The sequence below is a fragment of the Opisthocomus hoazin genome, chromosome 4 (assembly GCF_030867145.1).
Source record: "Opisthocomus hoazin isolate bOpiHoa1 chromosome 4, bOpiHoa1.hap1, whole genome shotgun sequence".
Taxonomy (NCBI): Eukaryota; Metazoa; Chordata; class Aves; order Opisthocomiformes; family Opisthocomidae; genus Opisthocomus; species Opisthocomus hoazin.
Window position 1 is genome coordinate 9,465,505 of NC_134417.1, and position 26,811 is coordinate 9,492,315.

Sequence of the window (26,811 nt, forward strand, 5' to 3'; positions counted from 1 at the left end):
TGCGTTAGGAGGCTCTTGCTGAGCGGCCCCACTGACCTCCCCAGCTTCTCGACTAGGGTCCTAAAGAACATGCGTCTCAACACTGCCCATAGACAACGCGTCACACATAAACCTCGTCCTTTTTTCTTATTTTAAAAACTCCCTGAGCAAGGGAGTCATTAGACACAAAACTAAACAAACATATCAAGTAGAAAAACCAGCAAGTGAGGAAAGTACATGACATTAAAAGAAAAAATAGATGTAAGAAAAATGAACATACCACTTTTGGCTATAGTATTGAGGGAAATGTTAGACAGGGAAGAAGAGAAGCTGTATAAGCAAGGACCATGACAGAGCTGTCAGAAAAGAAAAACAAAACAAAACAAAACAAGAGAGAAACATATGGTGATGAAAGAGTCACTGTCAGTGGGTGAGCAAACAAAACCCTCTTGAACATGACAATGGGAAAGACGGCAAATCTTACTGGTGTAAAGCACACAGCACAGCTACGACAGAGCCTCAAGCTTTCCAACTGCGAGATAAATACTTCAGCCGCAGTTTACAGCACGTGATTTCTCTGAGGCAACGCTCTGCTTGGAGGCAGGGAGTTCATGCATTCATTGCAAGAGGAGTGGAGCTTTCCCAAAAAGCCACACTGCCTGGAAAACTGGGCTGTCACGGACAAGGCTGCCCCACAGGGCTGCAAGCGGGAGACTCGCTTTCAGTGTGGAGTTTCAAATTCAGATGATTTTGGTCAAACAGATGACAATTTTGACTTTCACTGGATGAACTCTTAGCTTTACATATTAACACAGTTATGTACAAGTAATTTTGCATTATTTAGTCTTTTCATTGACATGAAGAAAACTCAGAGCTCACTGATACAAACCCAGGTGTGAGTATTTAATAGAACTCACCAAGTATTTTATGAATGCTGAAACTCATGGGCTGCTCATGCCTCATTTAAGCTGACCATACGTTTTCCGTTCTTGTGGGGAACAGTAGTTCACACAAGACATACGGTACTGCCTGCGCACATTGACCGGGGGGCCAGAATAACTTCCACGGGAGAGGCATTAACATTGAGTAACAAATGATACCCTTAATACTTTTGTACTTAATATAACAAACAGTGATAAATATTAGTCATGATAAAATTACTAGAACGCTTGAGGTTCACAGGTCTTTACACATGTAAACAGGAAGGGAGCACAACTCACAGAACAGCAACCACCACTGAGCTCGACCCCCACCCAGCATACACCAAGCCTTCAGAGCAGTTACGCAGCTTTACAACCTGGGAAAAACTAGCTCAGTCCCACAGTAAGTGTAACAATGGGCCAAAAATTCTGGTAAATCCTTATTCTCCTTACATGCGGAGAGGAATAGGACAGCATGTCTAACGAGGTGCCAGTTAGACACTTCTGTGAGATGCCATCACTGATACCAATAGTTAAACGAAGTACCTCTGTACACAGACAGTGCTTGCGTGTGCTACAGGCACCTGGAAATGCAGCGCAGCCGCTAGAGAATCGGTAGTTCTCAGGTGCCAGCCAAGGTGGCCTACACACGAGCATGCAGAGAAATAATTAAGCACAGTTTAATTTGCACTTTAGTATGCAGAATTAGTCAATGTTTAAATTAAAACAGAAAAAATAATTAAAAAATATCTGCATAGACACAGCAATAGAATAGCTGCAAGTGTGCACTGAAGTCCAGCTCAGTATGCTGGGACGCATTTCACAATGTAGCCATGCACGGTCACCCGTCTGAAGCTGCTAACGGCTGAAAGAGAGTTTTAATATGGCATGTATTTTGACTGTACTTAAATATAAAAAAATAAAAAGAAATATCTCTTGCTCTGAAAGCTGAGTACAAATAGGAACTATAAAGATATCTCCTCCAGTTATATGCTAGGTCTTAAAAGCAATTTATTGTTTTAATTAAATACATCACAGCTGTAGGGTAAAGCAAGCAAAGCATAAAACAGTAGTTTAACTGATTATTGTTCTACACCTCTAGGCCTCAGCCTACGTTTAGCTTCATGAACATTCAACTTCTCAATATGCAGCAAGACAGGTAAGAAGACAAATCTTTGTTGATCAATCAGATTCATTATATCTCATCCAGCTGGATTTAAAAAAAAGATAGAGAAAAGTGTGTGTGTGGGGAAAGCATATGTTATCTCAGTGACTGTTGCATTGCCAGGTTTTACTTCTAGCATTTTGCTTTACAGCTTCATTTGTCACCAGAAGACATAATTAGCCACCCTTATTCAGCCCACACAGCACCAAAGAAGATGATCTAACCTGTTCATTCATAACTGCAGACAGCTCGCTGAGCATATCCTTATAATGAGACTTCATCTCTCCCTGATATTCAAATTGGTCCTCCTTAATAAGGCGCTCATTGACATCAAGAGCATGTCCACATGCTTCTGCAAATTGCCTACAAGCACAAAACCACAAACAACAACCATAAAAATTTTGTAGTAATGCAAAATATCTATCTATACATACACACACAGTACTGTACCTCTTCTCCCCCTTGCAAACTACATCTTGTTAGAAGTGAATTTCAGAACGCATCCTCAGATCAAGAGGAACGTAGGCTACTAGGACAGGCCAAAATTCAGTAAATATTTTCTTGGGAATGACTTGTAAGACGGGGTGAATGGAGATGTAAACTAGCCTGGTTCAATCCAGCCTGATTTTCATGTCACACCTACTCATGCTACTCCCACCATGCAGAGGGTGGAAAGTCTAAACTTCGTGTTTACCTGAAGATTTCCTTCAGAAGCTTAACTTGATTATCAGGATATCTCTTAGCATTTGTCTCTTCAAGAAAAGCTCGAGCATAGGCCATTGGTCCAGCATTTACCTGGGGGAAAAATACACAGCATAGGTACAGAGAACAAGCAGTTTATTGTCATTTTCTTGGGGACTGGCCTCAGGCAGCTGAGCCTGCGTGAAGAGCATCACTCCTCTTGTCACCTGAATGAAACCTGAAGAGTTTTACTGAGGGAAAGGGAGCTGGTCAGCCTCTCATGAACTGCAGATCTATCTCTGCTGGCCTTTGAAAGCCCTGGGCTAGTTAACCATCTAGAAAGCTATACGTTTGAAGACATTTTAATGAGGGCATCAGAAACACATGCACCTCTCATCAATCTCTACCTCTCTAAATAGGAAATGACAAAACTAATCCTAAGAAAACTCCCTTTAAAGTATCTGCATGCTTGGCTGTGAGATGGGCAGTATTCTCCAGTGACACGTGATGGCCTTGTTAGGAAGATCTTAACAGAATCACAGAATGTTCGGGGTTGGAAGGGACCTCTGTGGGTCACCCAGTCCAACCCCCTGCCAAAGCAGGGTCACCTACAGCAGGCTGCACAGGACCTTGTCCAGGCGGGTCTTGAATATCTCCAGAGAAGGAGACTCCACAACCTCCCTGGGCAGCCTGTTCCAGTGCTCCGTCACCCTCAGAGGGAAGAAGTTCTTCCTCATGTTCAGATGGAACTTCCTGTGCTTCAGTTTGTGCCCATTGCCCCTTGTCCTGTCGCTGGGCACCACTGAAAAGAGTCTGGCCCCATCCTCCTGACACCCACCCTTCAGATATTTATAAGGATTTATTAGGTCCCCTCGCAGCCTTCTCTTCTTCAGGCTGAACGTTTATTTAGAGAAGATTTGGCTGAAATAGTTATATTTGCACATAAATCCAGCAGCCATCCATATGAGTGGAAAACTTTCCACTGCCTTACATTTTTAGAGCAGGCTCCAACCGCACTGGAATACAAGATATGACCAAAAACATAAAATAGACAAAACATGTATGGAAAGATGAAAATCAGAATAGAAATTTAAGTAGATGCATTGGAGAAAAAAAAAAAAGGCAAATTGTCACTACCTTGACACTGACGCTTCCTTGGAGTTTGAGCTGCAGTCGGATCATGTCCACTTCTTCCATTGTGCAAAGCTGATTGAGCTCTGAGACTTTTTTGGACATCTCATCAATCGCTACTTCGATAGGGTTCAGCTCTGTGCTGGTTTGGCTTATGACTTGAATACGCTTCTTCACGTAGGGAAACAAGTGACTGGCTACTCGAAAGCAAGAAATGCATCAGGGAAGTGCACCAACGAGAGAGTATTGAAGAAAGCAAAACAACTAAGTCGAAGTTTTTTGTCTTTGTCAATCTCTTTATCAATCCATACAAATTAAGTTTTAATCACCAAATTAGCAAAAGTGACACAGAAGGTCCAAAATCCAAATTGAATTTTGATGTACCTGGCACTGGAAGAGCACCTTCTTTTGAATTCACCACTGTTTGCTACTGAGCTCTGGTCACATCCAGGTGGCAAAAAGCTCTCACCGCTCAGATTTTAAAATCCACAAATTTCTTCTTCTGAGTTAAAGTGCCAAATGATAAGCCTGTACCAAACTTCAAAGAGTTCAAAAGATCCCATCAAACATAGTTGAAGTTTGAGGCAGGAGCCTCTAGTTTAGCTGAGTATCACTCGCCCACAGATGAACTACTATTAAAACATCATCCTTAAAGTAGTAAGGAGTTACTTTTAGTATTCAACCTAAATACCACTATGGGACCTGAAAGAGGAATCATTCATCATTAAAACCCCTTCCTTCTAGTTAAGGCCTTTGCACGGATCTCAGGGAGTCTGGCAAAGGTACGGTTATGGTGCACAAAGTCTGATCCAAGCTAACCACCTTTTCCCAATTGCCCTACACACTTAGGAAGGCCTCCCAAACTCTGTGTATGCCCATCAGCTCAGACCTAGATGAGGTCCAGCTTACAGGGTGGCCGCCTTCTTGGAGAGCAGGACATCCAGGACTTCCAGAGCTGGAAGCACGAGTCACAGCCTGGCACGGCAGAGCGCCAGCAATCCACAGATCACAGCCAGACTGCACTCGTCCTCTGCACAACGCAGGCAGCAGGCTCTGGAGCAGAGATGCTGAGCAGGTTCCATTCCAGCCACCCAGTACCCATTGTGCCCAAGCACGATGAAATTCCACTGCTCCTCCAGTCTTACAGGTAAGCCTGGTTTTCTTCTCAAACTAAAAGCACTTTTTTTTATGCAGGAAGCAAATGAAAACACATGACCTTACCAAAGGTGGGGGGGGGGGGGGGGAAAGTCTCCTTTAGAGAAAAGCACTGAGGTGAAGCAGGTGCCAGAGGGAAAAGCAGGGGAGAAGAGGAGGTCATCACGTTCCCACCTAATGCTGAAGATGGAGCCAGGCTGAGAGCAGTGGGAGCTGATGACAGCATGTAATAACCTCAGGAAAATATTCTGCTGGAAGAAGAACCCTCTCTGTTTTCACCAGACATACCATAGCAGCTGCGCTTTCAAGTCAGTGAAACTACCTGCTTCAATACAGATCTCAAAACACCTACTGCTGCTCAAGCACTTAAAAAAACCACACACGAGCTACTCCTCCTTTCTTCTTCTTATGAGCAAAGCTGTGTCATGTAACAAGATGCCCCCAGACATCAGTGCCTCCTTCCTGACTTGCCAGAACAGAAACTTTGAGTGACTACGCCTGTACTGCAAGCAGCTTTCTTCACTTTGCCCTTTGGGGGAAGCAGATGCACCGCAGTCGGTGGGGAACCAGATTTTCTGTAACTCGGGAGCCTTTGCTGTGAACATCAGCTTCTGGTCACGGCTGCCCATGAGAACAACGCCTCCATCTCAGGCAGTTTCTCAAGCTCCCAGCCAAAATTCAGACAGGTCAAGTTTCAGTAGTGGTTTCACAAAGGATGCCTCTTTAAAAAGAGATTTCAATCATGGTAAGGAACTAAACATTTTCTGTTTCATATGACTCAGTAAGAACAGACACATCCAATGCTCCTGACATGCCTCTCTTAAAAGACTGATTGTTTCCAATGAGATGACATTTTACCTCTCAGCCTAAAAAATTCTGTATAATGTATCTTATTCCCATTTTGAACAAAAATTCATATCTGCTAAGTTTTACTCTTCTCAGCAGAACCGGCACCTTACTTTGCTCTTTGACTTGTTTATTATTAAAAGAACAATGGTTCTGAGCGCTAAGCTGCCTGCAGCAGAACCACTCCCAAATTACATCACTGCAAGAACAGTTAAGATGTCAATAATAAAGAAAAATAAGACAGCTGATGACTCCACAAATGAGAATAACTTTCCCTAGGACAGTCAGCAGGACAGTAAGAAAGCATGTACTTTGCCAATGGACACACTGCAAAGATTACTTCTCACTCTGCACAACATGTGGTGTAGAAAAGAAAACCTGGCACACGACAGGGCCTTGCTGGGCTCAGCTGGCCGAGGTGGGATGGGAGGGGGAGGCAGCCTGAGCACACGTACTTGTCAGGATTGTGCGCCTCTTGCACTGCTCTTCTACACCGCCGTGCTTTTTTCCTGAGAGTGTGAAAGGGGTTTCAAACACAAACCGGTTGATGTTGTGATGCATTTCAAAATCGGTCTTTCGATCTTCAGCTTCTTTCTCTTCAAAGAAAGGCGTGACATACGTCACCTGGATGTAGGCATATTTTGGATCCAGGTCTTTGGGGTTCACCTGTGTAACAGTGGCAAACAACAAACTTCTAAGTGTGACGAACTGTCAAGCCATCCATTATAGTTCTGATACTTTTATCTATTGTGGCAATACTGGTTACAACTGAGACTTCCAAACGTAATATTCAGACCACAGATTAATATGAAGATATTTAATTAGGAGACCCCTAAGAACAGTTAGACTTTTGAATATAGCCAATGGCAAAAGAGGATGAAAGCTAAATGAGAGAGAAAACAACCTGCTTCTGCATTGCAGTAAGCATCTGCATGCTCTCTGCAGGCATACGCTGGCATATGCTCTCTTCCCGCTGACTGCACTGCCCTGCTGTAACATTGTCGCTTCCATACAGCACCTGCCACGCTATAGGTGAGGGTCCTTTCTCGGTTGTGAAATGAGGACACAGCAGTTTACACAGACAGTCAGTTCGCATTCATTCAAAACACAGCTCTCAAAGCATGAACCATGCACTCACTTCTCCTCCTTGAACAAGGACCGCACGTCTTTCGTACCTTGTTGGAATCTTGGATGATCTTCACGTTATCTATTCCAAACTTGTCTGCATAAAGTTTCATCAGCCTCTGAGAGATCTCAGACAAGCCGGTTAATTTGGGTTCTTTATAAATATACTCTTTACCTTCCTCTTCTTCAAAAAAACCCTGTTTGGAAAGAAATGCAAGGATACAGTGACCACAACAGGCAGGGCAAACCGTGAATGAAGTGCTTACATCAGGAATCTAGGTTGCCTGTATACCCACCAGAGCCTCCAGTACGCCATTTCCAGCACCTAAGGCAAAAGCTTACCTCTCTCCACTCCTAGCAGACGCCTACCTAGAGGTCTGCATTTATACTGGTCTGGTATCCCTGAAGTCACCCAGGAAATAAAATTCATACACATTTATTCATGTAAGAGACCTAGCTGTTTAAAGAGTTACAGTGCTTTCTGGAGAACGCTGATGTGTGTATGATGAAAAAACCCTAATGAATTAAAAACTGGACATTAAAAATTCTTTAAATTTAAATCATTTGGTTAAATTAACTATTTCAGAAGCACTATGCTACCAGAGCACGAGTGTACCAGCTGTTTGCTGGGTGCCCAGCGGCACTGGGTGCGTGCAGCATGCCACCCACAGCGCGTCCTATCTGGGAGCTACACGTGCAGGCCAGGGTTGGGCACAGCGCAGCGCACTGCTGCCCGCGGCCACGTGCGGGGCCATGGCATGGGGAGCACCTGCGAACCGGTCTGCATCTGTTCAGGGCAGCTGAAGAACAGCTCCGGTAGCATCCTGAAAGACCATATGGAATCGCAGCATTTTTCAGAGACAGTTAGTAAATGATTTAAATTTGAAAAGAAAAAGAATAAAGACACACAGACTGTGCTCCTTTGCAAAAAAGCTCAACCTTGTTAAGGTCATTTACTTATAACACTAGATGGACTCGACAGAGCTTTAATAAAAGGCTCCACTGAAGAACTGAACAAGAACATGTCAGGCTTCAGAAGAAATGCTGACCTCAGAAAATTGACACAGCATTGCATCACGTGCAGGTGAGACACTCAACTGCTACATGATGAGCAGGTACATCAACACTCTGGGAGCAGCCCTCCCAGCTGAGCAGAAAGCAGCAGGTGCCCCATTAACAAGGACTGGATTTATCCCAACCATGAGCAGCACCAGCTCTCCTCCTAGGATTTCATATTCTGCTGCTGAAACTGGGCAGTGTTAACCACTGCAGCTGCACCCAAAGCCTCCTCCTTTCACCTGAATGCAAAGCGACCCAGAGGAAAATAACTGAAGCTGCAGGGAGAAAGGGGAAAGGCAAACAGCACTCCTGATGTCAGACCCAAGGCCCTTTAAACTTAACACGATGTGGCCTGGACAGCTAGTTCTACAATATGTCTAGGCAAACTGCCATCTGTTGAAAAACAGAGCAGCACAAATGAAGTCAAGAAATAACTCAAAAATCTCTTTGGAAGGTACTCATGCAAAATCCAGCCTTTTCATGTTGGAACATATTTCAACTCTGGCCACTAAAATTATTGACTAGGCAAACCTCCACAAAAACCCACAAATAATTAAAATAAATCAGCTGTAAATTTCAATGTTTGTTTAGAAAAAAACCCCTAAGCTTTATTTCAATAGGGATTAACAAATATGTGCATTTCTGGCTTCTCCTTCAGTGAGGACGAGAGGCAATAAAATTGTCTTTTAACCTGGCAAGTGCCAACAGCACCATGGGCATTACTGGAAACCAATGACTGCAACAGCAGCCTGTCTGATAGTATCTTCATCAGTCTCACAGTGACCTTCTAACATCGCACAATTTTTAACAACATTCTCAATTAAACTCCATAGGCATATGAAGAACTTTACAGCTAATTAGAGAGCAAATCCAGAGCTCAAAAGCTGACACACCCTATAAGCATTTACCGGGTTGTATAGGCAATTGTCTTTCTACTGATTTCGCTGAGAAAAGATCTGCAGGATCATAACCTGGTTTCTGATCTTGTTTCTACTGAAGCAAAACTGCTTGATGTGGGAAAACCTCATTAGTCCCATGCAACCATACTCAGGATTACTTCTGTCAAAAAACATCTGTTTTCTGTTAACTATTCGGGGTTTTTAAAATAAACCCTCATGTTTTCCAAATTAATCACGTAGCAAACCAGAATATAGTTTATCCTCTTAAACACTGATTCTGTGTATGTTTGCATGCTAGAACACAGTGTTTATACGCAAGTGCCAAATCTCTGTGCTGATGCTGCATGGCACACTAAGATTAAATCTGTGTTGATGGTTTTGCTTAAAAAACAAAACCAACACCTGAAAACAAACAACTGACAGATTTAGTCTTGTCTCTAATGCAAGAGACATTATTTCAGTATGTATTCCCTACAGTATTTCAGCTGACAAGTGACAAGCAGAAGTTAATTGTGAGCTATAAATAATCGTGTCTGCCATATGCCATATGTCTGGCAAAGACTATTGAAAGTAAGATTAAATACTTTTTAGGAGCCAAATATCCTCCAAATTCAGGATTTTAAAACATTAAGCAGCCAAGGTCACATTATCAATGCATATCCCTAGATTATTCTCATACTGGCTGGTTTTGCCCTGCAAGAACAACGCAGCCTTACAGCTGAAAATTATTACACTGAGCAGCCGAACATAATGGAAGGGAGACGACCTCCCGGACAGTAGGTTATTGATTTCCACTGAGCTCTGATGTGCTGAGAGTCAGGATGCGACCCAGGATTGCCACTGTGGGAGTGCTGAAAAGGCTCCTCTTCCTCCCCGTACGCCCTCAGCCACAGCCCTCGGAGCTCACAGTAAATCTGACTCTTCTCTACCCTTCGCTAGAAGAATACACACCATCCCAGCAGCTGAAGTGCCGAGGTAAAGCCTTCTGCTTTACCTGCCAAGAATTAGCATTTAATGGATCCTTCCCTGTCTGTATCGAGTGAGCATCTCCTCCTACAGTAAGTAAGCATGTTGCACTTTCTGGTAAGGAAGCTACAGCTGTTTTATCACATTTGGAAAAGGGAACACATCTTCTGACCGTCATACGTAAACCTGCAGTCAGCTTTCTGGTATGAAAATCTGCTCTCCAACTTACACAGCTTCTTGCACAGACAGGAGAACACCACCTCAGCTCTGCCTCTACCTAACACTGCCCTGAAAACAAGTCTTGAATGTCTTTGCTTCTCAGCACAACATGGGTTTTCAGCTATTCAACATATTTAACAGCTTTTTTTTTTTTTTTTCCCCTAATTCAAGAAGGATCTCGACTTGTCAAAACACTCCTCTGTAACTAAAATCCTACGCGCTGGCTGCAGCGGCCACTTGGTGGTGCAAGGCGATGTTGTCACCAAAGGCCTCTCGCAGACTTTGCCGTCTAAAACAGCAGCTGCCATGAGATGCGGCGCTCCGAGCTGGCAAATACAGCTCGCTGGAGAAACAGCCGGCTACATCCTCCCCAGAACTACATTCATTCACAGCACCCCGCCAGAGGGGCCCTGCAGCAATGCAGTAACCAAATACCGTCTCCACCTTTGCATGAACAGTGCTCAGGTGCAGCTGCAGATACTCTTTTTCCACTAAAAACCCCCAAAATTCTTCCTGCAAACAGCATTTGCAGTATTCTTTTGTCCTTTAATCTGCTTTCTCTGCAGTTTTTGTTTCAGTTAAGAAACAGTGGTGTTGCATTTTTACAAAACATGTATATGTATATATTTATTATTGACACAATTGATAAAAATGTTTAATAAATAAATGCATCTGTGTAATAATACATTTTTATATGTGTGTGCTTATGCATGTAATACGCACAGGAATTTGACAGAGCAGTGTATGTGTATGTTGCAGTGGGGACTGCAAAGCAACCCCACCCCTGCATACTGAGAATCCCACACCTGCATACCCAGTCTCCTTCCAGGGCATTTTCTTTGTAGCGGCCCAAGCAGAGCGATTCATACTGATTTACACTGGTTTAACTGTGTAAAACCAGTACAACCTGCAACCACTGCCTTTTGGGAGGAAGTGTGCAAAGTCTGCCAGGAGCACAAAAAAAGGGAAATACTGCTAATGTTTTAAAGGAGTTGGGCGCCGAGATTGCTTTCAGCATGGAGGCCTGCAATGCTCTTGGCAACAGCAGGAGCAAGAGGCCCCGTACCTTTCCGCTTGCACAGCCAAAATGGGAGCAAGTGACACACGGGGAAAAAGGGACTGACAGAAATACAGAAAGAAAACCTTCCCAAGGGAAAAATATGCAGGCACAAGCAGTATATGGGAACAGACTGTTCTCTCCGTCCCTCCATCCAGGTCAGGCTTCATCTGTAGCTCCCCACCTGCCACAGTGGCTTTGTGCACTGGTAAGCCCTCCTCCAGCTGTTCTGCACACCCACTCCTGTCTTCCTTGCTCAATGAGGCACAAGCGATGCTGATGGGAACGATCTACCTTTAGTTATTTGCACTGTGCCATACGTTTCTGTCACTGTGCCTCTGCAAGGAGCAACACAGAGCGGTCCCACTTTCTACCACACAACATCTCTTCTGCAAAGGAAAGGAGGAAGCTGGGGATGTTTGCATTTAGAGCTCAGTGGCTGGGGGCACCAGGGAACAGATTGAGCAATACGCAGCTATGAAAAAGTCATCTGCTTTAGAGCAGTAAAGCTGTTTAAATGAAGTCATCCTTGTGGCACTGGCAGCTGAAAAGTCATTGCACTGTAACAGAGATTTTAACCCAGCCCAGCAGAACCGCTGCAGCTAAATTACCCACTTACAAGTAGCTGCCTCTGGGAGAGCCCTGGCAAGAAATTGCACATAGGAGAGCCCCGTTTCCCCCTCTGCTGCCCCGGTTTCAAGGAAGGGCTTGCCATTGCCCTCTGACTCCCAATTTGCTTGCTCCTGGCAAGGGACTACCAGGCAGGCGGCTGCATCCTGCCCAGAGCGCTCCAGTTACCACTGCCACACAGTGTAGACTGCACAGGCCAGGGAAGCCGGCTTGCATTCAAACAGCATTAATGCTACACCGAGTTTTTTGACAGAGGAAGAAGAGGCCCAATCCCGCTCCCAGTGAAGCTGAGAGAAAAACTTCCACTGAGATGAGATGATGCAGCATTGGGCCACGTGGTGCACACACGACATGGCAACAGATACAGCTTGGTAATTCAGGTAACCAACCAAACAAAAATTAGTTTTGCAGGATGCAACAATGAATGAAACGACGTTATTTCATCTGCCATGAACCAAAGACTTGAGAGCACAGGAAAGTTAATGTTAAGTAAGTACAGGGAAGGATGGAGGATGTGTGAGGAGAATTAAACAAAACATGCAAAAGAACTAGACTTACCACAGCCTTGAAAAAGATCAAAAGGAGAAAAGAGCAAATTTCTGCATTAAAATCTAATTAGCAAACAGAATGATTCACATCAATCTGTTGTTTACACACCTTATTATTTTAGAATAAAGAAGATTGTGTGCTTGCCAAAACCAGGTCTTAAAAGAACATGCTGGATTGCCACACTGGTTTGTAGTGGAAGAAAGCACAAAATAATGCTTTGAGGATGCTGAAGCACAGCAGAGGGAATAAAACTACTCTACAGTATATTGCACAGAATCAGAGGTGGCCTGAAAGCAGAAGTCAGAGTCAGCGAGAAACAGAACAAAACATCTACAGCACACTGCTCTGCTTGAAGCTCTATTTGAAGAGATGGCCATATATCAAAGATGTCTTCTCTGTTTTTATTTCAGTTTGACTCTGAAAATACCTGCCCTGCCTCAGTCTCAGTTTTGCTTGGTGAAGCCAAGAACTAAAGCTGATGTACAGGTCTGTTCTCCATTACGCCACTAAACCCATAGCAGCAGTTTACACAGATGCAACGGAGCGCTCTCTCTTCTGAGTAAAATCCGCCTTGGACTATGACCCATGAGGCACTTTCTACCCCATGATTCACTGCCAAGTGTTTCCCTGTTTTAGCTTCCTTGAAATACATCAGGATTAGAAGAATGTGGCTGAAATCTGGGAATCTGTGGAGACAAAAGAATGTAAGCTGACTTACCTGCCCATAAAATGCAACACGGTAATATCGCCCAAAGAGACGTTTCTCAGAGTTCACTACTTCTGCAACCTTTAAGTATGAGCGGTGGATGTCGTAGTACAAATCAGACAGTCTCTACATTAAGGAACAAGCAGAGCGAGGGCAAGTAAGAGAGCACAAATACTTTGGGAAACGACACTAAAGCTCTATGCAAGCATGGCTTCTCTTAACTGGGTTATCAAACCTTTGCAGATGGCAGCACGTGCTAAGGTTTAACCTTGGCAGCAAGTCACTAAAGGCTCATTTCAAGGTTTCTGTCGTGTTCTGAGTGCACGGTTTTGTGGCAGTGGGTGCCTTTGTGTACAGGGTCACACAAGAAAGCAAGCATCCCACCCCTGGGCAGTGGTAGAGACCTACTAAGAGGTCAGAGAACCCAAGTGTCCTACGTGCAGGCAAGAGCAGGGTGCCAACAACTCCAGTCAGCTCCCAGCCCCATGCAAGGATATGCTATCCACAGTTGCCGCTAAAAAGCACTTTCTTGGGATAGTGAACCAAAAATTTCAACTAAGTTAAAACCTGAGGACCTGCTTCCTCAGCATACGGCTTATTGCTACTCATCTCTGTGCTTTTTTTTTTTTAAGTAGAAAAACTCAGTAATTGATATCATAATCTGGTTATCCATTATGTATTGAAACTGCCAAGTAAATAAGAAATGAAGAAACCTGGGATTGTGAAGAGATCATACAATTTATCAGCAGTTTCTGAACTTAAATACAACATGAACGTGCTTTTGATTTAAAAACACACGTAAAAATTCACATCCACTGGCTAACACAAAATGTTGGTTTGAAAACTTTTTGTTCACTAACTGTTGTATTGATGCTGAAAAGAGGAAGGTAAGATACCAGAGGTTTTTTATTTACTCACAGCACAAAGCATTAAAAGGAGAAATTACAGACAGGAAGAAAAAAACCATTCCTTTAAAGAAAGTACCTCTTTTTTTTTTCTGAAAACTTTGATCTTTACTGTTGCCTTAAGATAATTAAAGAAAAAATATAAACCAACTTACTTTAAAGTCTCTCTGCTTCTCAAAAACAGCAATTATAGGCTTGTTAACCTCAGCAATAAGCTCGTATCTCTCAGACTTCCACAGGTATTCAACACACAACTCCAGCTGCTCCACAAGAATATTCTGCAATTCCACACATACAAATAGTTTGTACAAATTGCAACTCGACAGCTGGTGGCATTTAATTAACAGCAATGCAGCAAAGGACATACAGACTAAAAATGAAATAGTGGGTATCTTCTATACTAAAGTTTATTTCAATGACAAAATGTTTAATCAGGTCTTGGTGACCTAGCTGTTCTTTAGATAAAAAAACCTGAAATAACAGTAACATGAAACTACCTGAATATTTGACATCTCATTCAGAAGGGGTTTGCTTCATGGGTTCCCCCCCGCCCTAACTTCACGTTCTGATACTTAATGTTCTGGTTAGCTAAACACCTATCCCCGCTATTTAGTACAACAGTAAGACATTTCACTTGAGAGCTGTGTGCATTTTAACACTATGCGAAGTACACTCTCACTGTAATTTCTTATAATGTGGACAGGCACCCATTAGAAATGACACTCTCTGATAATACAGAACAAGCCTATAAATGTTAATGCTGCTGACCTCATTATAGGGAGTATCTTGCATCCCAGAGTCTTCCTTCATAGCACCTTCTTCTTTAATGTTGGGTGTAATGCTCAGGAAAGCAGGCCATCCCATGGAAAATAAGCCTTGAAGTGCAAGTCATAACAATGTCAATTAGTGACCGAATTCAAAAAGTTATTGGATGCCGTTAAAACGCAGCTGATTTTATTTGACTGGATTAGTTACTGTTTTCAGAGCCCAAGTGATGAGAAGCACAAATGGAACTGACTGAATTTATGAGACTATGACACATTTTCTCTATGATATAAATCCACTTGTCCAGGCAAAGGGTAACTGTAACATTTTCCCGACGCAATCTTACTCCTCTCTTTGGCATTTCAATTCCTTAGCTGTACGGTGCTGGCAGTCCTTGTAAAACTACACATGCAGCACTCATCTGCACAGGAATTACTGTCGCTGGCTGAGGCAAGACAATTTATACTCCCGCAACCAGTGCTGTGCCTCTCATCCCGACTTCCAGGCCCCTAACGCCACAGGCTGGGACCTGCACTGGTCAGGCTGCCTACAGGAGAGGGGCACAGCAGCCCGGCTTGCTGCAGCTGATGGGGGGACGGCCGCTCCGCAGCACGCTGTGCCTTTGCTGGGCTCAGGGACACCCCGGCAGCGGCTGTCCGCACCCTGACCAGGGTCAGCAGGGCGACGGCAGTCCCAACAAAGGAACTCTTGTAGAAAGCTCTGGCTGCTGGCAGAAGCTGCTGAGGGGAACGCTCGCCAGGATTAAAGTCGAGCTTACATTTCATACTTGCTAAGCTGGGCCTTAGTGCAACGGTTGCAGAAGGAACAACTTACACGGGCATTGCACATTACAGATCAGGCAGAGTCTGACTCACAAAGATTTTACTACCACTCTCGAGCAGTGAAGGTAAACCTCCCAGTGGAGGCAATGAACTCCCGAGACGGTTCCTGTTCAATTTACAAGTAGGAAAATGCTACTAAGGCACAACTAAAAAGCTAACCTTTACATATTGAGACAGAGGGGGCTCCTCCCTCTCTTGTCAAGTGTTGAAAATCATTTAAACCTAGGTTTAAAATGACTCACAGGTTCTTCACTCCACCTACCGCGATCTGTTATTTATGCAAAGTATTTTACTACTAGTGAACCATCTCTGAAATACAGCTCTTCACATAAAGCTTCCCTCTAAAAGGATGCATTTTCATCTCACCCACAGGCACTTCCTCGTGTATCGGAGAACTATGGTCTTTCTCTTCCTCAGATATTTGCCCTTGCCCCTAGAAATTGCTCTTTGTGGAAATTGCTAAAATATCTCATGCTGTGAATTACTTTGAAATACACATTTCATAAACTAAATAATCACTGGCATGGAAGTATTTAAAAATATAAGCTTGCACTTTATTTCTGTAATAGGCATCACAGATTTAAAAAAAAAAAAAAAAAAAAATCTTTATCTATACCAAGTTACATATGGATAACCAGGTATTAGTTCCAGGCCCCTGTCCTCCCAGCTATGGATAGTCAAGGAACTGGACATGGATTTGCATGCTAAACACCAGTTGACCTAAGAGGGATTTCTGCTGCCGAAGAAGAGCGGCTGCTTTCTTCCTGGAAAAGCCCTTAACCGGCGACATTCTGAGCAATTCATCAAACCAACCAAAGAGCGTCAGGAAAGTAACGTATCATGTTTCTGACATTACGTGCTTGCTATTACAGCCATCAGCATGCACTATAATTTTTTTTTGTTTGGTAAATATTTTTCCAGACCAGTTGGAGAACAGTAATTTGTTTCCTAATTATGTTATTTGACCCATAAACAGGCACGGTTAGAGCACTCACTTCCTCCATTGTGAGTTGTTAGTAACACATTACTATCAGAGACTTGACCATCTTCCAGGAGCATACGTGAGGTACAAATCTTTTCCATTTTCCAGTAACCTATGACAGTGTAAGATGGTATTAGTGTACTGCTACTGGTATGTGTTAATACATGCATATTTAATAACGACACACTAACAAGTAAAGCATTCTCTTTTAGCACTAGCTTGCTAAACATTTAATTAACCCTCCTTACACAAAACACACACTTTCACTGTTCCAGTGCCAAGACTAGTATTTACGATATATTTTAAAAATAAAATATTTGGGAAGAACTTGAGCAGCTTTGAGAATACTTTATATATAAGCAAGGAAAGCAGGACAGCCAAAAATAATTTTCAATAGTAACGTTTATAGATACATAGCTGGTTTTGAATGTTGATCTTACCCTTTCTTTTCAGGTACTCTGCAATGAGAGCAGCAATATGAATATAGCACATAGCAGCCTGTAATGAGAGACCAAGATACATGCAGATGTTAAAGCACACTGTATAACGTACAGCATACATGTGATAAGGAGCACATACTTTCATCACTGTCAAGTCATGCTGCAGAAAAGGGAAGACAAAATTAATATAACCATTTAAAAAAATATAAAATGATTAAATCCTTCTTGAGTGTTAATTTCATTAGGTGTCTTAGGTAAAAGCATAGATTTGCTCAAGAAAAACCATTAAGATTACTTAGTAAACAAGATATTCCTGGGTTATGCACCAGAGTTTTGCATCATCCATTCAGTAATTGATGAAAAGGACAACGCGTTATAAACAAAGCTCCTTTCCTATACCACAGCGAGGGAGAAGAAAACCTTTTATGTAAGCAATGCAATCCACTTGTCTTTATTTACATTACCTCTGATAAATCCCCATTTCTTGCATGAATCTTGGCCATGCTTTCAAGCCATGTCCTACGTAATTCAGGTGTGCTGGCATATGAATTTGCTAGGCTGTACTGCAGGTCCACAAGCATCTCAGGGTCCTTCTCATGCTCCTTCATCTGAGCTGTGGCCATCAAAACCGTTCTGATGCGTTTGGTCAGATCCTTCACCTCTGCTGGGAAATTAACGTTCTTTGGGAAAGATAAGCAATACATCACTAAAACCATCCAAAGAGCCACATGCAGCACCCCTGAGTGAGCTAAAGTCCGGCTTGTGTAAGACCATCGGCCCTTTCCCTAATTCCGTAGGCTTCGAAACAGTCTCACAGTTCCGCAGCACGTACACGTTGCACACAAATCCTTGACATTTTTTACTGATATGTCATAGCACCTACTAGACATGCCCGTCAGCCAGCTGTACCACTGTGTATGCAACAACGCTGCTGAAGTCGCAAACCGAAACATTTGTTCCTTGGTTGCTTACTGGATCCTGAACTGGATTCCCTACGCTTCCAGCTGACGACGAGCACCGTGCGCTACAGATAGTCCTGGTTAACTACCCTCACAACATGTTTCACCACAGTGAATAAAGCTCAGCAGTCTGGCTCCCGGCCTTCTCACACGGCGCAAGATAGTTACAGAGTCCTTGCATTATTCATATCAGCTGTTCTCAACATATTCAACTCCGTTCCGCAGTTTCTCTTTTTCAGATGGGCAATGAAATACATTTCTATTTTCAGACTTTCCCCTCCTCGTTCCCTTTGTTTAAAAGTAAAAATATCAGAAAAAATAAATGAAATTAAATGCTCCCTCCTCCACATCACAAAGAGATGAGCTTGTTACAGAAGCAGTGTGACTGACTGCAGTGTTGCAAAATCAAAGCTGGACTTCGGAAACAAACACATTTGTAACTACATCTTATTTAATCAGACATCAAATTACTTACACTAATTATCTAAAATTTGCTTATGTTAACTTTATTATTAACCTCAGTGGAGATACCCTAAGGTCACTTTCAGAGAAAGAAAAACACCTCCAAAGAACAAAATTCAAAATGCATGTTGACAAATGTTTGGACAGGAATTGTATAAATTAAAAATGGTAATCCTTTTCCAATACCTTTAGTACAGACAATGAATACAGCAGCAATGGCAACTAATCTAAGAACTAAGTGCCTTTTTCAGGTGGTTAGCAAGCTGTTACAAAAGCCAGCTGTTGTGCATGTTTTTGCTACACATCTACTGAACAGACTAAAGGGACAGTTTGTCGACTAAAAACTGTGTCAGCTACAATTGCGTTTCATTAGTCACAATGCAGGACATCTTCTCTGACATCAGACAAAATGAACAAAATAAGCAGTGAATAACAAATAATACAATTTTCAAATAAAAATCTTTTTTGTATTTTAAAAATTATTTTCAGTTATTAAGCTTCTGAGCCACAAACATTTTCATATGTTTCAGGCTGCCTGAAGAAGGCACACTATGAAAGCATAAATCACTGTCTAATAAAAGCCAGCAATTTTCTTCACTGAAACACTTGCTCCTCTGAAATTGTTGACCTTTTGCAAGAGGTAGTGATTAACAAAAAATGTTTCTTACTTTCATCTGCTTGTCTCCATTAGCAAAATTATTTATAATTGCAAGTGAGTGTTGAAAACGAGATCCGCCAATCCCTGCATCCGCTATCAGCTGGCTCACAGCTTTGATGAGCTGTACAGGGGGAGCAAACACAGGGTGCAATTAGCAAAGAAGCCCAAAGTTTCCAAATAGTTTTTAATCCCTATTTTAGTATGACTTGATGTACCAAGCTAGCCGAGATGCACTTTTATACCTGTCTTAAGAAGATAACATACACAAACACAAGAACTAGGAGTAATCTTTCCAATGTTTGTAATTGCTCACACTCTGCAGTTTAAGCGCATTGTTACTGGACTTTACATTTCTGTTACTATACTATTAGATTCTGTTCAGTTCCTTCATTGGCTATGTTCTCACTGCTGTAAGCAATGCACGTGAATCAAGACCAGCCACTTCTCTGGCTATTTATTGGCTATGCAGCTACATTCACAGCTGTTGTCTCTCCCTGGAACAGAGCCGAACAGCCCAAGAACAGCAGAGAATCCAGCCCAATGTCTTCACACTTGGCAGGAAAATCAAGCTGCCACAGAGAAGAGCCTGTCTCAGGACTACAAAAGAATTGCTTTACTACAACACATAAAAATAATAATGATATAAACCAAGGCACATCAGCTAAATACTGATATCTCACACTTTACTTACCTGTAGATGGGATCTGACTATTGATTTCTGCTTGTTAAATTCAAAGTTCTTTCTCATGAAAAAATAAAGAAGAGCAGATGCTTCTGTCTGCGTGGAACGTGACCTATGGTTACAACACTTCAGGATTTCATAGCACAGCGAACCACAGAGATCTGCTTGTCCTTGGAAGAATGCTGATGGGAACTATTGAAGAAAAAAAAAAAAGGTGTGAATATGTTTAGCCCTACTCTCAGGCCTTGGTACAGTTATTCAGAGTCAATACTTTTTTTCTGTTAAGCTTTATCAAAAACAACTCTCTCCCCCATATTCATTCACACCATGTCTTACTGAAAAAATTAGCCACCGGCTAAGAATAATCACATGTGCAAATTAAGATTAAATAAAAACGGCACACAGGTTTTTGTACACACACCATACGCAATGCAACGATCAGACTGGCCTCCAGGAAGAGTAGACAGCTGCTGGCACACAGCAAGCATAAGAGCAGAGCAGCCTACCTGCAAGGAATGCAGAACAGCTAACCAGCAAAAGTGTGTGTGGGGTTCTGCGCTCACACAAAAGCTGTTCCGGAGAAGGAAAATACTTTGAGTAGCAAAGCCAGCGAACTTCCAGTAGTCAAGGGTTTGAACAGCAGGAGACAACAGAGAGTGAAGGATGGCTCTGCAAACCCTACCCACTATTTATTAGCAGGGTGAATATAATAGAAGACAGACTGAGGAGAGGTACATCTTCCGATGTACACATTGGCTACGGATCTCAAGCATCACCCAAGGGGTTCTGCTGCAGGAACCACGACTGATCCCCGCTCCTGCAGAACTATGAAGAGAGAATTCAATCCTGAGAGCTACAGGATGAATGAAAAGGGTGATCCTGGATATTTATTTGTCCTCCCCACTGCACAGAGCTCTTCCACTCCTGACTGTCTGGTATATAATTTAAAGCTGTCCGTGGATAGTTTACTTTTTATTTCCCCCATGTCCTCAAGCTACATTACTGGGAGAAGCATGATTTCCTCCTCCTTTCCCCTGAGATAACAACCAGAAGGAGGCCACATGGTTTAAACTGATCTACACTGTTGCATTTCATAGAAACATCTGGAAGATCAGGCCAGCCTTGCTTATTCTCACTTCCCTGTAGCAATTGTTATCTGTGAGCTATATTCTGGTTACTTTTAAGAGGATCTCATCTAAGTCTGTGACTTGGAAATTGTGCAGCCTTTGCAGTTGGCACAAAGTGTCCAAATACCCATGACTATTTACATATGTGCAACACAAGCACATAAAGTTTGACATATAAGTATGTATTTGTCCAAAAAATATTCTATGTTAAAAACAAGGTATTTGTAAAACAGTATTAGTTTGGATGAACTTCTTGTGAAGTGTATGGAATACTCTCCTGCTATCTCCTCTAGGGACAGCTGTAATTGTTCACTGCTGCCCAGGTATCTGCCGTGAAGACCACGGGCCTCTAGGGTTTCAAGCTTTCTGCCACGGGTGGTAGAGGCATGAAAGCCAATGACATAGCCAGATACCACAGACCTGGACATTACCTCTCTATTTACTTTGCAGGTTTCAGTTTCTTTGTACATTTTTTCAGATATCTAGCTATCAGATATCTAACTATCATCTAGTTTTTCAGATATTCTGAACTTCTGATTTATTGCCAATTAAAAGTGAGATGATCTTTGTCAGGAATGAGCATTAACACAGTGAAGTTCAGAACTCTTTCAAAGTACCCAACTGTCCTCAAGCTGCACTTGCTGTAACATACTAATAGGTCAGAATAATAGAATAAAACCATAGTTACCTTGCCTACAAACAGCCGCAGGGCAGCAAAGACGTGCTTGAGAGCAGCTGCTGACTGGTTGATTTGCAAAAAGAGCATGTGCGTGTCAAAGACTTTCTTCATCAATACATTCTGGCAATCAGATTGCTGGAGCTGCCTCTGAAAAGTTCACAGACCACACAGGACACTCTGGTTATTAAAGGGAATAAACAGAAAAAGATCTGCTGGACTTTACATCGGAGTGTTCCTAGGGAGATGCTTTTTTCAGTGTAAAATCTCTGCATATGAGGCATTCCCAGCTTGCTGCAGACTCGCAGTTTTTCAAGGACAGCACTTTCCTATGCCTGTAATCCTACCTGTGGATGGTATACGCATATTTAAGGGCAAGGGTGGCAGAAAGGCGACATTAAATCTAAAAGGAGCTGCCTGCTGTATTGTAGCTGTGAGACCTTAACCAAGTCATTTGAGCCAATATTCGTAGAGCAGTTTTTAAAAGAGGCAGAAGTTCCACCTGCTGACTTGAAGAGATACAGATGACAAGCAATTTGGAAATATTTTGCCTAACATCTCTGAAATCTACTGCGATAAGCATGATTCAGATAAGGTGACATATTAGTAGATGCACGGCACTTTCACACAGAGCAGGGCTGTACATAGTCCTGGATACATAGGATGCTCTTCTTCCACATCCTTCTATTCAGTTTGGGTATCACAAGTCAATTTCTTCATAAAATGCCTCAATGGAGGACTGGCATATCTTATTTCCCTGTCCTGCTGTCTCAGGTATTTCAAATTTTCTGTGTGCCTGCTCCCCTCGGCCTTCCTTCCACCACATATCCCACATGGCACCGGTTCAAGCAGAAGATGAAAACAGTAAAACGTACCTGGTGATGCAGAGTATAAAGACACAATAGGTCAAGGATTGTGAGGGAAACTTCTGTAGCAATGTTTGCCTCTGTGTCCACATACTGTACAATGTCCGTTTCATTGGAGCTACCTGCAACATATAACAAGCAAGACGGCAAACAATCTTCTGAGTGTAGTTAAAGATGATGTAATTCTGCAGTCTGGTCGTTAAGTCTCAGCACAGCAGAGATGGGGTCCTAAGCGTACATTTAACCGAAGGGGTATTTCGAAGAAAATCGCTCACAGGAGGTGAAAGAGGAGGAAATTTGAGTCAACTTTTACCAGCTGCACCAGCGATGTGAATATATTCTTTCATTGTTTCTGTTCATCCTCAAAGGAGGATAGAAACCTAATTGGAAAGTGGGATAGATGACTTCAATCTCATCGCTTAAAGAACCTTCTGTCATGAAAAGGTCACTTTTATTGCTAGATGTAATAAATATAGTATTTCAGCCTGTGTACATCTGCTTGTACAGCAAGGTACATAATCATAGATGCAAGTGATGCTGGGAATGGGGGAAATAACTTGCCATTAAGGCTACTTAAATATGTCAGGTTATTGTAATTAATTTTGTTTCTAAATGAACTTGGACCAAATTTAAGCTCAGATTTCTTAGTCTCTTGAAAAAAAGGCCGTCAGCAGCTCTATTTATGTTTAGGCTCTTCTCTTCAGGCTGTCTTTCACTGGCACTCATGAAAACAGACTGAAGTCTATAAAGCCTGATCCAAACCCCACAGAATTCCAGAGTGAAGTAAATATTTTTTTGTACTTACTTGCAGTGCTGCTCTCTATCATCTGCAAGAGTTTGGGGTTAGAAAGTGCATTTTTGCCACGGATTATTGGTAATGTTTGAGATCTGTGATGCTTGTGGCCATCATGACTAGAAGTAGAATGCATCCTGAAATCGAAAAGTACCATTAAAAACCAGAAACAAAGAATAAACTGCCATGCCTATACAGAAATTTCCCATGTCATTTAGAATTTTCTGCAGTACTTTGCAAAATTTTCCAGAGAAACAAAGATGAAGAAGAAAGTCAGCGAGGTGGACAAAAGAAACAGATGTACTGTGATCTCTTGAGATCATAGGAGGAAAAACATTCATTGAGCACTGAAAAAAACCATCAGCTTAAACGGCTGGCTGATGTTCAGAAAACTGCCTTTGGGTGAAGAGAAACTGAGATGTGTTCTGTTAACTTGGAATACAAGAAAAATGTATCCTGCTCATGAAAAAACTAATACAGCTTCTATGAGGGGAAAAAAAATGATGACAAACCGACATTGACAGTGAAAGTATCTGTGTGCGTATGTGTGTGTTCTTTTAATCCTTTTTGATGGTGACAAACACATCATTAATTTGTAAGGAGAAGCTCAGAACTAAAATATCAACGCTTATCGTAATTTTTGAAAAGATTTTAAATTTGTAACCACTATAGAATTCAGCAAGATTAACATCTCTCAAAATTCTTGTCACTTATTAAAAATACACTTTTAATTTCTTTAAAAAATGTAGCTGCCTAAATTTGCATAATTTAAAAATATTCTAGGACAGAATTACTTCCTACATCTAAAAAGAAGTAGATCCCAACAGAAATACAGAATTGATGGCCAGGCTTTTGCCAACCAATGTGATACAGTCTTGCATTAATGGTCACAGTGGAAGGATTTGGGTGGACATCCTGGCAAGCTAATGGATTTGGAACATATGGAAATTTGATCTCAAGGGTGTTGTGTTTTTTTTTTTTTGTTTTGTTTTGTTTTAGGGGAGGAGGGGGAGTTAGAAGTCTGGTTTCATATGAACATTTCAGCAAAGTGAAATACATAAATGTAAGTGCAAGTTAGAGCTCAGCAGCAGCAACACTACAACTCTCAACTCATCATCAAAAAATCCTCTGCATTACAACAGGCCAAACAAATAGCCATTTGGACAACAAGTGGTGATCTGTGAGGTGGTAAAGTGCGAAGGTCCTGGAGACAGCAGAAATGTGACTTTATTTTCTGGATTGCCACCATGTTGGTTCATCTGCAAACATGCAACAAAACAACAGTCTCCTAAAGGCTGCAGTTCCAGCTGGTGTAATGAAATCAGTGCTGCTTCTCGAAAACTGCACAGCAGAGGAACAAAGAAAGAAGTATGCCGGAGAAAGCATCTTTTTTTCCCTTTGTTCCATTCCAAGATATGTGCTTTTAACGGCGAGCATATTCTAGCTATATGTAAATGAGAAAAGTCAATGATCCAAACTAATGAGGAAGGGGGGCTTTTGCACCATGCTGTTAGATGCAACCAACCACAAGCTGCACAGAGTCAAAAGTTTGCTTTCTCTCTAGAGTTTAACATCGTTAACATGAAACGGATCCCACTTTCCCTTAAAAGGATCAAAAAGATATTAGAGATGTGCTGCACCTGCAGCTTATTACCACACAGCCCATGAAAATGATTAAATCTTGCAATGATTACAGTAGGAAGAGGGAGGAAAAAAAGACTAGGAAAGAAAAATTCTCTAACTGGCAACATGGACGTAACAGTATAGGACTATGTTACACTTAGCATGGAAATGAAAAGATGGGTCTCAAGCAAGCCTACTCTTGAGTCTGACTTTGTGTTGCTAGATACTTCCCCCTCCACAACCCTGGGTTACTGGGGAGAAATGAATCCCCCAGTACTGTGAGTGTATCCATAGATATTTACCCCTAAAGTAGCAAGATTCCATAAAGACATAAGATTGCAGACCTATGAATTCCTTCAGGTTAGGAAAAATTGTGGATTATCTTTCAGATAGGGATCTGAGCTGAAAGCAACAGCTACTGTTTCTGCAATACTTAACAACATTGATAGTAACTAAGGATTCTTCTCAACATTTTAAACAGCAGTTTATAAATCAAACTGAAGTTAAAGGGACTCAATTCTTTTACAGTTTATGGCTTTGGAGGCTCTGAAATGTGTTACATGTTGTGTCAGCGTCAACTTCTTTTTGGTCAATGCTGTGACAGTGTACGAGGGCAGGAGGATGACAACAAAGATTGTGGTTTTACAGGAGTTAACAATACAGCATGTCATTACCATTGCGAGAGCAGACCCGACGCCTGGCCAGAGGAGTTTGAACCTTTAAGGGTTCCATTATTCTGAGTGGCCTGAACAAACTTAAAAGCAGCAGCAATTTTCCTGTTAAGAGAAAATAACTGTTAATCCGTTATGGAATGTGATGTTGATTTTGCCATGCCTCTGAAGAATAAATAGAGGCCAGACAAAACCTGTCATGGAGCATGAACAGGTTCAGCTGGTGACCCTTCTTTTTTCCACAGTATGGCATATAGACAAGTTGACAATGGTAGCATTAAATGAAACATCAGCTGAGACAAAGTATGCATCTCACAGCTGGAACATGATCTCATGTTTTTTCAGAAAGTAGGTAAAGACAGAAGATTATTTATTTATTTTTTTTCTGTGGAACATGTATCTATGTCCATTAAAACCATTCTTTCCATTATATGGATGGAAAATACAGTATTCAAATTCCTTTGTTTGGCATATGCACAGAAATATGGTTGAGAATGGCCCCGTGTTATGGGTTATAAATGCCATGGTGGTTATCATCACATGCAATTCATCTTTTACACCAGCTATGTACTCAGGTGTTCAGATCATCATGATAACATTCTTTGCATAAAAGAAAAAATGAACTATACAACAGCTTCAGCATGTCACACGCTTTCAGGAGAAAACTGATACACTATTAACCTCATTTAGGCTTAATGTAATGCAGTAATATTTAAACACTGTAACACACAGTCTATAACTACAGAATTACCTTACAATGTTGCGTTTTCCTAGATATCTGAAATTTTGCAGACAAACCCTGAAAGATAAAACAACACACTTTACGTCTATTAATGGCTTCCTAATTATGAAAAAAATACTGAATCTTAGTACTCTGAAGAGACCTGTGGCATGTGCACCTCCTAGTAAGCAAACAGAATGTGATGCAGCAGTTGCCAGCCTAGGGATGCACAAGACGTGGCATCACTTCCCACATCTTTGTTCCCTTTCTCCAGTGTCAAAGATCTGAGACACAAGAGCTACCTCTGCCTATTCCACAAGGTGGACAAAACCAAAGAGAAATTACTTGCAGTCACTTTAGACCATCATCATTTAACATAAAATCAACCAAATATACAATGAACTTACTCTAAAATGCTGAAAAAGTCTGTTATTTCTGAGAATGGTGCTCGCAACCAGTAGGAAATCAGTGAATCTAAAGGGAGATATTAAAGTATATCATATATCTGTCACAGGGAATTAAACTTGACCCAAAGCCTGTAAAATACACTGG

At 41.9% G+C, this 26,811-nt stretch overlaps 1 protein-coding gene across 10 annotated transcripts in view; it reads right to left on the reverse strand.

Annotated features, from left to right (window-relative positions):
• The window catches only part of DOCK10 (dedicator of cytokinesis 10), a 168,637-nt gene that overhangs the window by 2,011 nt on the left and 139,815 nt on the right, over nucleotides 1-26,811 (reverse strand). For 9 of the 10 annotated variants that reach the window (XM_075417868.1, XM_075417870.1, XM_075417872.1 and 6 more), the window contains exons 37-55: nucleotides 26,667-26,733; nucleotides 26,290-26,337; nucleotides 25,542-25,643; nucleotides 23,257-23,381; nucleotides 22,461-22,573; nucleotides 21,598-21,735; nucleotides 19,792-19,974; nucleotides 19,111-19,221; nucleotides 17,486-17,701; nucleotides 17,022-17,079; nucleotides 16,595-16,693; nucleotides 14,761-14,867; nucleotides 14,148-14,270; nucleotides 13,100-13,213; nucleotides 7,053-7,199; nucleotides 6,333-6,543; nucleotides 3,883-4,073; nucleotides 2,759-2,859; nucleotides 2,289-2,427 (exon numbers count right to left, since the gene is read on the reverse strand). In XM_075417868.1, the coding sequence (XP_075273983.1) occupies nucleotides 2,289-2,427; nucleotides 2,759-2,859; nucleotides 3,883-4,073; nucleotides 6,333-6,543; nucleotides 7,053-7,199; nucleotides 13,100-13,213; nucleotides 14,148-14,270; nucleotides 14,761-14,867; nucleotides 16,595-16,693; nucleotides 17,022-17,079; nucleotides 17,486-17,701; nucleotides 19,111-19,221; nucleotides 19,792-19,974; nucleotides 21,598-21,735; nucleotides 22,461-22,573; nucleotides 23,257-23,381; nucleotides 25,542-25,643; nucleotides 26,290-26,337; nucleotides 26,667-26,733 (2,393 nt within the window). The remainder of the gene's footprint in view (nucleotides 1-2,288; nucleotides 2,428-2,758; nucleotides 2,860-3,882; nucleotides 4,074-6,332; nucleotides 6,544-7,052; nucleotides 7,200-13,099; nucleotides 13,214-14,147; nucleotides 14,271-14,760; nucleotides 14,868-16,594; nucleotides 16,694-17,021; nucleotides 17,080-17,485; nucleotides 17,702-19,110; nucleotides 19,222-19,791; nucleotides 19,975-21,597; nucleotides 21,736-22,460; nucleotides 22,574-23,256; nucleotides 23,382-25,541; nucleotides 25,644-26,289; nucleotides 26,338-26,666; nucleotides 26,734-26,811) is intronic. The other variant, XM_075417877.1, reaches the window with a different exon arrangement.